The sequence below is a fragment of the Saccopteryx leptura genome, chromosome 7 (genome assembly GCF_036850995.1).
Source record: "Saccopteryx leptura isolate mSacLep1 chromosome 7, mSacLep1_pri_phased_curated, whole genome shotgun sequence".
Lineage (NCBI taxonomy): Eukaryota > Metazoa > Chordata > Mammalia > Chiroptera > Emballonuridae > Saccopteryx > Saccopteryx leptura.
This window is the reverse complement of record NC_089509.1, coordinates 937,181-949,681: the sequence shown is the minus strand read 5'-3', so window position 1 is coordinate 949,681 and position 12,501 is coordinate 937,181. Positions and strand designations below refer to the sequence as shown.

The following is a 12,501-nucleotide window of genomic DNA, read 5'->3' as shown; positions in this document are numbered from 1 at the left end:
ACACAGTTTTTAGACCCCAAATTTTTGGGGGGAAATGGTGTTCCTTTTTTTTTGGTATATTTCCGAAGTGAGAAGCAGAGGGGAGGCAAACAGACTCCCACATATGCCCAACCAGTATCCACCCAGCATGCCCAGCAGGGGGCGATGCTTGGCCCCTCTAGGGCATTACTCCACTGCAATCAGAACCATTCTAGCACCTGAGGCAGAGGCCATGGAGCCATCCTCAACGCCCGGGCCAACTTTGCTCCAATGGAGCCTTGGCTGCGGGAGGGAAAGAGAGAGAGAGAGAAAGAAGGAGGGGGAAGGGTGGAGAAGCAGATAAGCACTTCTCCTGTGTGCCCTGGCTAGGAATTAATCCTGGGACTTCCACATGCCGGGCCGATGCTCTAGTGCTGAGCCAACGGGCCAGGGCCTATGTGTTTCTTATACTTGGGGAATGCGGTAATATTGTAGTATATGTAGCTTATATGCATATGTGCAAGAATAGCTGTAGGATGAAAATTCCCAAAAGTGATTAGACAATTATATGTGATTATAATTTTAATTTTATTTATTCAGTGAGAGGAGGGAGGGCATAAAAAGATTACCACATGCTCCCCAACTGGGATCCACCCGGCAAGCCCACTAGGCAGCGATGCTTTGCCCATCTGGGGTGTTGTTTCGTTGCTCTGCAACTAAGCTCTTCTGAGCACCTGAGCAAGAGGCCATGAAGCCATCCTCAGCACCAAGGGCAAACTTACTCCAATCGAGCCATGGCCCTTGGAGGGGAGAGAGAGAGAGAGAGAGAGAGAGAGAATCACAAGAGGGGAAGATATAGAGAAGCAGATGGGCGCTTGTCCTGTGTGCCCTGACTGGGAATCAGACCTGAGGCATCCACACACCAGGCTGATGCTCTACCACTGAGCCAACTGGCCAGGACCATGATTATAATTTTGATACCTACTTTCTAATTGCCTTTGTTGAGATTTACAGTCCCTTCAGAATGTTTGAAAGTGACTGTTTCCTTACAGCTTGAATACCAGAGTATGCCATCAGTTTTTTTGTATTTTTGCCGAGCTGATAGGTGAATGATGACCTCACAGAGTATTTTAAATTACATTTTCTTCCTTTACTCATTGATTCCTTGGAGCTCTTAGTACATTCAGAAGGTCACACATTTACCTGTGGGTCTTTTGACTTTGCTTGTATGTTTTGCCATGTAGGATGTTTGCCTATTTGTTTACAGAGAAAATTTACTGATCTTTTATAGCTTGTGGATTTTGAAAGCTTTTAATAGTTAGAAAGGCCTTCTCCTACTCCAAGGTTATAAACGAATTCTCTTACGTTTTTCTCATGTACCTTTTTTATTGTTGTTAAATCTTTGATCATTTTAATACTTATCCTGGTATATTGTGCAAGGTATGGATCCAATTTTATTTTTCCCAAATAGCCACATATCTTTCCAACATTATTTATTAAATAGTTCTCCCCCCTCTAAGTTGAGATGCCAACTTTATTACACTGTCCAGTGTTCTTGCTGTTGTTGAGTTTCAGTAGCTGGCTGCCAGTTAATTTGATTTGCTTTCTTCATTGATATCCTTTTCAGTCGTTAGACAGTCATAACTAACTTTTTACCATTTGGTAAAAAAAATGGTAGACCTGTGGTGGTGCAGTGGATAAAGCGTTGACCTGGAATGCTGAGGTTGCTGGTTCAAAACCCTGGACTTCCTGGTCAAGGCACATACAAGAAGCAACTACTATAAGTTAATGCTTCTAGCTTCTACACCAGCGGTTCTCAACTGTGGGTCGCGACCCCAGCGGGGGTCGAACGACCAAAACACAGGGATCGCAACCCACAGTTGAGAACCGCTGGTGTAGAAGCTGGAAGCATTAACTCTGATGGCTTTCAGCAACCCCTGTGTTTTGGTCGTTCGACCCCCGCCAGGATCACGACCCACAGTTGAGAACCACTGTTCTACACCCTTTCTCACTCTTTCTCTCTCCCTCTCCCTCTCCCTCCCCCTCTCTTTTCTCTCTAAAAATTAGTAAATAAAAATTTTTTACCCTGGCCAGTTGGCTCAGTGGTAGAGCGTCGGCCTGGCGTGCAGAAGTCCTGGGTTCGATTCCCAGCCAGGGCACACAGGAGAAGCGCTCATTTGCTTCTCCACCCCTCACTCTCCTTCCTCTCTGTCTCTCTCTTCCCCTCCCACAGCCGAGGCTCCATTGGAGCAAAGATGGCCCAGGCGCTGGGGATAGCTCCTTGGCCTCTGCCCCAGGCACTAGAGTGGCTCTGGTCATGGCAGAGCGATGCCCCGGAGGGGCAGAGCATCGCCCCCTGGTGGGCGTGCCGAGTGGATCCCGGTTGGGCGGGCGCATGCGGGAGTCTGTCTGACTGTCTCTCCCCATTTCCAGCTTCAGAAAAATACAAAAAAAAAATTTTTTTTTTTTAATTTAAAAGAAAAGAAATGATATAAAATTGCAGGGCGGGAATGTCAGTACTTCAAGAATCACAGATTAAGGTGCTGTTAATCAAGTTTGTCTGCATTCTTCCCTCACAACAGGGAGAATTTAGGCAAGTCTTCAACTTCATCTGTAAAGTGTATTGTAGTAATGCTTACTTGAGATTGTGGAGTATTGATTAACTGTGTGAAGGATACTGAGAATGGTCTAGGTTTAATGTATGAAGCTCACAGTAATTTAAGAAGAGAAACTTGATGGACCATTTACTTCACTGGTTCAATAGCAACCTCACAGACCTCTAAAAAAAAATACAATTCTATGATTGTGGTCCAGCACAAGGTAGTAGGTGGTCTTGGTGCACAAGTGATAATTCAAAATGTCTTTGCTGTCTTCTCAGTCGGCCAACTTTGTCTATCCAGCATCCACCCTCTGCAGCAATTAGTATTCAGCGTCCTGCCCAGTCCCGGGACGTAACAACAAGGATCACACTGCCATCTCACCCTGCCTTAGGGACGCCAAAGCAGCAGCTGCACACCATGGCTCAGGTAAAACCAGGAGTGGGGAGTCAACTGTGTGATTCTTCTGTGGGCTGAACGAGACCTTTGCCAAACCTGCTAAGATCCTGAATGTAGTGAGGGCACTGATGTGTATACACTAGATCTAGTGGGACATCTTCTTGGTTACAACTCTGTGTCTGGGTGTTCCCCACAGAAAACCATCTTCAGTACTGGCACACCAGTTGCTGCAGCAACAGTAGCACCCATTTTAGCAACCAACACCATTTCTTCAGCAACCACAGCCGGTAAGTCTGCCACCCTGCTCTTTATTTCTGCCAGGAAGAATGAAGCATAGTGGTGGGTTAATTTTTCATTTCTCAGCTTCAGTTAGAGGAAAAGAATATGCTATAAAAATTCTCTTAACCTTTCCCAAGAGTTTTTCTAAGGTTTTTGAGAATCTATAATGTGTGCAGAGAGGCCATTGTTGAAGATTTTTTTTCCTCCCTTTTTAGGATCTGTGTCACACACACAAGCTCCCACGAGTACAATTGTTACCATGACGATGCCCTCACATTCATCCCATGCTACTGCTGTGACCACCTCAAACATCCCAGTTGGTAAGTGTTGTGCACCCTTCAGACAAGCTTAAAAGGCATTTTTCAGCCCCTCTTCCCAGTTCTTATTGATGAAGAGTATTGATTTTTTTTATTGTTGTTGATTTTCAGAGTAACAGTGAATTTAACTTCTAATATTCTTGATACAGATTTGGCACTGACAGTAGGGAAGAAAGGATAATAATCTTTGAGAGCTCAAAGTAAACTTTATTTTAACTCTGGGTTTTTTTTAAGTTTTTTTATTTTATTGATTTTAGAGAGGTAGGTAGAGGAAGAAGGAGAGAGGGAAGCATCTATCTGTTTTCTGCATGTGCCCTAACTGGGAATCGAACTAACAACCATTATATATCGGGACAATATTCAAACTAACTGAGCTATCCAGCTAGGGCATATTTTAAAGAAATAAATTAACTTTACTGACATTGTTACATAAGAGCACCAGCATTAGCAAGAGAAGCAAAGATGTGGAATGAAGAGAACTCTGTGCAGTGATAGATTACTCAGGAAAATCACCTACTCAGGGTGATGCAACAGCGGGAGACAGCTAACCCTCAAGTGGGTCACCCAGGTTTCCATCCGAGTGCTGCTGCAAGATACAACAATCCTAAAGTTCCTTCTCCGCTTTTTAAAATTTCCCCTTTTAAATGTGTATACTTGGAATATTTAAAAAAATGAAAGGTTTCTGGCCCTGGCCGGGGCTCAGTGGTAGAGCGTCGGCCTGGCGTGCAGAAGTCCCGGGTTCGATTCCCGGCCAGGACACACAGGAGAAGTGCCCATCTGCTTCTCCACCCCTCCCCCTCTCCTTCCTCTCTGTCTCTCTCTTCCCCTCCCGCAGCCAAGGCTCCATTGGAGTACAGTTGTCCCGGGCGCTGGGGATGGCTCCTTGGCCTCTGCCCCAGGCGCTAGAGTGGCTCTGGTCGCGGCAGATCGACGCCCCAGAGGGGCAGAGCATCACCCCCTGGTGGCAGAGCATTGCCCCCCGGTGGGCGTGCCAGGTGGATCCTGGTCAGGCGCATGCGGAAGTCTGTCTGACTGTCTTTCCCCGTTTCCAGCTTCAGAAAAATACAAAAAAAAAAAAATGAAAGGTTTCTGCCAGCCACACTTCCATCATTAGGCGCAGAGATTGGCAAACTTTTTCCATAGGACCAGACAGTAAAAGACAGGCCTCATAGGTCTGTGCTACAACTATTCACCAGTAGACAGTATGTAAACAGATGGTCAGACTTTGTTTCATCAAGACTTTATGGACACAAAGATTTGAATTTCATATCATTTTTATGTGTCACAAAATTCTCTTTTTTTAAGTCCCCCACACCACCACCATTTAAAAGTGTAAACCTATGCTTAGCTCACAGGCATTAGGCAGGATTCAGCTCATAGGTCCCTAAGGTCTATCCCAGAGACTGAAATTTTACTGTCACAGCGTCTGAGGCAGAGACTGGCCTGTGGAACTAGTCTCTTTCATTTATCAGACACAGGTGTTAGTTTCTGCTGTTGCCTTTGTTCTTTAATAATGAGTGTATCATCTTACTGTTCTCTACTCCCAAAGATCTGGGGCTGCTGCCATATTTTTAATATACTGTACTTTTTAGAAATAAGGCTCTTGTTGTTAGATGACACATTAACTTACTGAATTGTCAGAATCTGGTGACCAGACACAAATTTGGTTTCCCTCCTGCTGTGTTCGAGTCCTGGTGTGGGTTCTTCTTCCTACTTTCTTTCTTCACATGTGAGACAGGCTACATCTTCACAGCCTTCTTATCAAACCTGGAGAACACTTGTTCAGAAAAAAAGTTGTACCCAGGAAACCCTTACTCCTCTTTTAAATAACTGGGCCATGCCAGCCCATAAATTGGTCCTAAGCCTCACAGAAGACTTTTAGCAGAGAGGACATTGCTGCTGGGTCTTTCTCATGTGACGGCTCACTACAGCTTGGCACCAAACTTTTCTCATATCCCTCTGAAGTAAATTCACTGCAGTGAAAAGAAGTTTGTTATGTGTATGTGTTATTTCAGCAGTAATGCACTTTTCTTGAAAAAGGTCATTTTAAACAAAAGAAAAAGATCACTGAATGTTCCATAGTCATGTGAGACCAATTCTGGCTATGCTTATCATTGTCATCAGTTCTCCTCCGTACCCTCACCTCAGAGCCATCTGTTTACTTTTACAGCCCAGAGTGTCACTAGGGGATCCACAGCTGTGAAGGAAGTCAGACCAAGGAAGGGGCAGTGTGCCAATCAGGACATCTCTAGTGTGGCCTTCTCCCCTATCTGTGAAACATTGTTTCAAGATTAGTTCTTGTTAATGTCACTACTTCTTGGCAAGAGATCACAGTGTGGGTGTCAACTCACTAAAAAGACCAAGAGACAGAACTGCTTCATTCATTTTGGTCAAAACTACCAACTTTTTACCTGTCCTAAGTTACTGTACTACTGTATTTTGTATTTCACCAGCTCATTTATCTTTGAACTTTAACCATTTACTGAATTCTAGATATGAAAATCATTTGACAAAGGTGTCCAAACAGACTTAACATCTGCTACTTAATGTGATTGGTTTCATCTAACTTCTGTCAAGTTTATGCTCTAGTTTTGTTTTCCTTTTTTTATAGTAAACCAAATACTTTTATTTTTATATTTTTTTCCCATTGATTTATGAGGGGTGGGCGGAGAAAGATGGGAGAGAAAGAAGCATCAACTCATTTCACTTTGTGCACCGCTGGATTGCTTCTCATACGTGTCCTGACCCAGGCTCAAACCAGCAACCTTGGGGTCTAGCCAGCAACCCCAGGATCGGAATTGCAACTTCGGTACTCCAGGACAACACTTTATCCACTGTGCCACTGGTCTGGGCTCAGATACTTTTGTTACATCATAATAGGATCCATGTACAAAGGTTGAGAAGGATAACTTGACATTAGCCCTGGAGTACTGACCTTCCAAGTTTGGGGACAGGAAATATATCCTAAGTGGCATTGTCCAGGTGAGATGAAATATTGAATTTAGCTGTTGTTACTAATGAGACTACATTGAGTCAGGAGTAAAAATACTGATGAATGATGAACCTAGGTTATTAATCTTCTAATGAATGCTCATTTCCAATGGCATGTCTTCCTGATTTTCTCCACGCTCTCGCCTACAGTGACCGTATTCTGAGAATTATAAAAGGCAGATTCAGACGGTCACAGCATTCAGAAAACAGGATTATCTTTGGAGGTAGCATTATGGCCAGCTTATGATTCTGCATTGTATTTTCCTTATGTGTTATTTATTTTTAATAATTGAGAATATGGCTTTTTTTTTCTTTTTAACTAAGACGAGGGGAGATGGAGAGACAAGACTCCTGCATGCGCCCCAACCAGGATCCACCTGGCAACCCCCGTCTGGGGCCAGTGTTTGAATCAACTGAGCTATCCTCAGCACCTTTTGAATCAACTGAGCTATCCTCAGCACTTGAGGCCAATGTTTGGACTAACCGAGCTATCCTCAGCGCCTGGGCTGATGCTCGAACCAGTGATGCGAGAGGGGAAGACAGAAGAGGGAGGGGAAGAGAAGCAGGTGGTCACTTCTCATGTGTGCCCTGATTGGGAATCGAACCTGGGCTATCCACACACCAGGTCAACACTCTACCACTGAGCCAACTGGCCAGGGCCTGGCTTTTTTAATTGGAAAAAAAGTATAGATACAGGGTGGGACAAAAGTATGTTTACAGTTGTGAGTACATGAAACAGTTTATTCCTGTATTATCATTTATTAATTATTGTATTATTGTTTATACAAATAACAGTAAACCTACTTTTATCCCACGTGTATAGTCACCAGCCACTGGATAGTTACCTGCCAGAAGACAGCGGCATTCCTACTGAAAGTATTATTTTCTCCTGCCTTTTGTGGGCCCAGAGGAAAAAAGGCTTAGTTGCTTTCCACTCAGCAATCTATGTGCTACTGATAGAAAATGTGTCATGCCAGCTTCTCTCTGTTAGCAAATAAATGCCCTAATTAGTGGTCACATTGGGCATCTCAGCCATCATCCTGCAGAAACTTCTCCAGCTGTGTCCCTCAGGAAATAGCTGGGCATCGTGGTGGGTTTGTGTTGCTCTTTTTGGTGTTCATTGCATTGCACTTTGGGTAAGGTGGTAGCATCATCCTAGTTTCTAGTGGTTATGTGCCTCTCCCAGGGTCTTGACACAGATAGAACCCCTGTCCCTCTATATCTGAGGTCAGAGCTTTTCTTCGCAAACTTTCAGGCATAGAGTTAACAGATAAGTCTGTAAGAACTATAAAGTATGTCCCAATTCAGCTATACCATCTAAACTTTGATTGCAAATTATAGTGCAAAAGCAAATGTTGAGCCTCACATTAAATTTGAAAACTATTTTGGTTTTGCTATAAAATACTAGATAAAAATCACAGGACATTCAAAATTAAGTGATTATCTGGAACAGTCCTCAAAGACGAGGAAACAGAGACTTGGAAATTAAAATAATCTATACTCAGTACTGATTAGCTACTTGCTACTAATTAATTATGGGCCCAGTTACTCAAAGAGGAAAATATAAAGTCTTTGTCATTTCTGTATTTATATTTTTGTTGAGTTTTTTATTTTTTTTAATAAAAGTTTTCTTTGTTTAAAAATATGGGGGTTCTTGAAGAAGCCAGGTCAGGGGGAAGGGGCTTGGTTGGAATCTTTTTGTCAGAGTATTAATGTTGAACTCTGCTTTGAAAAATAGCAGGGTAAATATATTACCAGATCATTAGAGAAATAATTTAGTTGAACCTCATCTTTCATTTTCTATTTTAATTGACACTGAAAACGCGGACTTCAGATTATTCCTGGCCAAGGACCATTCGGCTGGCCAGTGAGATCGTGTGAGCAGGAAAGTAATGGGGTCTCACTCTTGCAGCTAAGGTGGTGCCCCAGCAGATCACACACACCTCTCCTCGAGTCCAGCCTGACTACCCCACAGAGAGGGGCAGCCTACTCCCCATCTCAGGACATCGAGCCTCTCCAAACCCTGTGGCCGTGGAAACACGCAGCGACAACAGGTAGGAGGGAATGTGCCAGCTTGCTGCCTCGTTGTATCCATCATTGTTTTGATTTTTCAGTAAAACAGTATCCCACAAATATGGCATATACTTCCTTATAATTTTCCAGTTTCCCCCAGAAAATAGTACATTGTGTTATTTCTTTTAGTTTTATGAAAATGTATATATTCAACCATCATCCTTCTGGTAGATGTTGTTCTCTTAGTTTTTTCTGTTTCTGTGGTTATTTTGAGAGTACAGTATATAGATAGCATTATGACCCTTTATCCCTAAATACTTCCATTTTCATTCCTAAAGAACGAAAACATTCTCTTAACCACAGTTATCCCTGAAACAATTTTTTAGCTTTCTATTCTCTTTCATACATTCATATTTTTTCAAGGGTACAGGTAGACCAGTTTTTGTAGACTATTCTTCAGTTTGGGTTTGTCAGAATGTTTTCTCATAGACCAGTGGTTCTCAACCTTTCTAATGCCGTGACCCCGCAATACAGTTCCTCATGTGGCGGTGACCCCAAACCAAAAAATAATTTTGGTGGCTACTTCATAACTGTAATTTTGCTACAGTTATGATTCGGAATGTAAATACCTGATATGCATTATGTATTTTCCGATGGCTTTAGGCGACCCTGCTGGGGTCGTGACCCACAGATTGAGAACCGCTGTCATAGACTCAAGCTGCATTTTTGGAGCAAATGCCACTTGGGTGATACTTTCTTCTCCTTTCTGTTCTATCAAAGAGCTCATGCTATTCCTTTGTCCCATTATTATGTCAGCATTGATTACCTAGTGACTGATGTTCGCCAGGCTTTTCTACTGTAAAAGGGATATTTTTCTTTATACTTTGAGGTTATAATATTCTATTCCCCAATAAACTTTCACTTAATAGTTTGTCTATTAATGATTTGTGGCTGAATCAGTTAAAGGTTACATTATGGTGGTTACCAAGTAGTGACTTTTTCTATAGTTTCTTTCACATTTAACAGTTGGCATTTTTATATAAAGAAATTTTCTCTCTGGGCACATATACACCATGGTATACTATTCAGCTAGAAGAAATGATGACATCGGATCACTTACAGCAGAATGGTGGAATCTTGATAACATTATGCGGAGTGAAATAAGTGAATCAGAAAAAAACAAGAATTGCAGGATTCCATACATTGGTGGGACATAAAAATGAGACTAAGAGACATGGACAGGGGTGGTTACGGGGGGTGGGGGGAGGGGAGGAGGGGGAGGGGTACAAAGAAAACTGGATAGAGGGTGACGGAGGACGATCTCTCTTTGGGTGATGGGTATGCAACAGAACTAAATGACAAGATAACCTGGAAATGTTTTCTTTGAATATATGTACCCTGATTTATTGATGTCACCCCATTAAAAATTTATTTATAAAAAAAAAAAATTTTCTCTCATCTAACCCCATTTCTTTATTTTGTTCTGCATATTATTTTTTTCGAATCAGTGTTGGCTCATGGATTTGATTTTATTCACAACTAGTTGTACAGTCTTTTGTGTCATCTATTGTGATGCTCAAGTTATCTCTGTGTTGTTCCTTGGAAGCCCCTCCAGACTAGCTCCTGTGGTTTTTGCCATGTCCTGGTCATTCTAGCCTTTTCCACCACAATAAGATTCTCCAACTTCCTCCTTCACTTTGAGCCCTGGAATTCTGGTTCCTTTTCATCATTTAGAAACCCAGATAACCTGACCAGGCGGTGGCGCAGTGAATAGAGCATTGGACTGAGATGTGGAGGACCCAGGTTCGAGACCCTGAGGTCGCCAGCTTGAGCAAAGGGTTACTCAGTCTGCTGTAGCTCCACGATCAAGGCACATATGAGAAAACAATCAGTGAACAACTAAAGTGCCACAATGAAAAACTGATGATTGATGCTTCTCATCTCTCTCCATTCCTGTCTGTCTGTCCCTGTCTATCCCTCTCACTGACTCTGTCTCTGAAAAAAAAAAAAAGGAAACCCAGTTATGGACATTATTTCTGTGCATTGTTCCTGAATAGTCATTTCTTTTAAGCTCTTTCAGCAGGCAGGGGTAAGAAGTATGTAACATCTTTAAAACTCTATTCTGACCTGTGATGGCAGTGGATAAAGTACTGACCTGGAACACTGAGGTCGCAGATTCAAGACCCTGGGCTTGCCCGGTCAAGGCACATACAGGAAGCAACTACTACGAGTTGATGCTTCCTGTTTCTCCCCGCTCTTTCTCTCTTTCTCCCCTGCCCCCACCCAGTAATCATTAATTAAATCTAAAAAAAATAAACACAACTTTTTATTACATCCTTACACCTATAGTTCAACCCCATGGCCTCCCATTGCATGTTTCCATCTCCCTTCTCCCACAGGGAGCACATGGTAAGTTCCACATGAAGTCATTTCAGGGTTGGATCATTTTTACATGATCTTGTTTGATTGTTATGATGTATGGGAGTGGTAATAGGTTTTAGTGTATTGTGTATCCATTCTCTTTGCTGAACATGACTATTAGCTCTAAAAGTTTGTAAATTCTTTTGGATTTCCTGGAGATGTTTATTTCATCTACAAATAAGGACAGTTTAAGGATGATGGAGTTTCTTCATTTATGTTTTATATACCTATGTTTTTCTTGCTGGCTAGTGCTTCCAATAGGATACTGAATATAGCAGATACAGTGAGATTCCTTATCTTGTTCCTGGCCTGAATGGGAAGTCTTCTGAAATTTCATTGTATGTAGCATTTTGTAAATACAGCTTTCACTTTGAGGAACAAAGTGTCTTTCTGTCCCTGCTTTCTTAGACATTAATATCAAACATAAGTATTGAATGCTATTCAATGTTTTGTATTTTTTACAAAGTTTCAAATTAATATTCTTTTATAATTTTTAGTATGATCTAAAACACTAATAGAAATTCTGATATTGAATTATTTCTATCTTTCTGAAAGAAACCTTATTTGATCTTGATGTGTTTAATTTTATGTAGTACTTGGTTCAATTTTATTTAGGTATTTTTTCATCAATATACACTGTATATTATACAGAGTGAAATTTGTTTATAGCCTTTTTTCATACTTATTCTTCCTGTTTAGTTTTGATACCAAGACTATATTATTCTAAAAAAATAAGTTAGGTTACTTTACTTCTTTTTCTGGTCTCTGAATCCGTTTGTATAAGTTTGGGATTATCTGTTTTACATATTTTTCATAAAATTTGCCAGTAAAAACAATCTGATCTTAGAGTCTTTCAAGTGGAATTGAGCAAAGAAGACTATCATTGCTGTTTGTTTTTTCTTTTTGCGTCAGTTTTGCTAATTATTCCATGTATGTATTACATTAATTGATATTTATAGTATTCATTTATTTAAAAGCACTGCTCTGTCGATCTGTGTTCTTTCATGTATCTGTTTGAAACGCAGTGGGGAATGTTGGTATGAGAGGATGAAGAAGACCTGGGGGATGGGCATGTTTGAAAGTAAAGAAGAAAATAGACCATTTGGTTTATTATTATTTATGTTCCACCTATAGACCGTCTGTTCCTGTTCAGTTCCAGTACTTTTTGCCAACATACCCACCTTCTGCATACCCACTGACTGCACACACATACACCCCAATTACCAGCTCTGTGTCCACCATCCGACAGTATCCAGGTATGAGCCCACTGTTAAGATGACTTTAACATTTTAATTTTTCAAGCAATGAAATAAAAATCACTCACTGAGTATTTAGTATGCATTTAATTACTCTAGCTTCTATATTCAAATTTAGATAAAGCCAAAATATGAAGGTTTATGGTTTAAAATCACCATTTCTTTGTTCTATGATAAGGTTGTTGTTGTTAGTGATATATGCACAATTTTTGTCCCATCTTGAGGATAATTATGTTAACAATTTCTGATACACCTTAGAATTGTAGTATA

General features: G+C 41.3%; 1 protein-coding gene across 4 annotated transcripts in view; it reads left to right on the top strand.

Annotated features, from left to right (window-relative positions):
• Positions 1-12,501, top strand: part of SAP130 (Sin3A associated protein 130) — a 122,587-nt gene that overhangs the window by 47,683 nt on the left and 62,403 nt on the right. For all 4 annotated transcript variants that reach the window (XM_066345943.1, XM_066345942.1, XM_066345940.1 and 1 more), the window contains exons 8-12: positions 2,837-2,984; positions 3,151-3,241; positions 3,449-3,553; positions 8,454-8,595; positions 12,110-12,231. In XM_066345943.1, the coding sequence (XP_066202040.1) occupies positions 2,837-2,984; positions 3,151-3,241; positions 3,449-3,553; positions 8,454-8,595; positions 12,110-12,231 (608 nt within the window). The remainder of the gene's footprint in view (positions 1-2,836; positions 2,985-3,150; positions 3,242-3,448; positions 3,554-8,453; positions 8,596-12,109; positions 12,232-12,501) is intronic.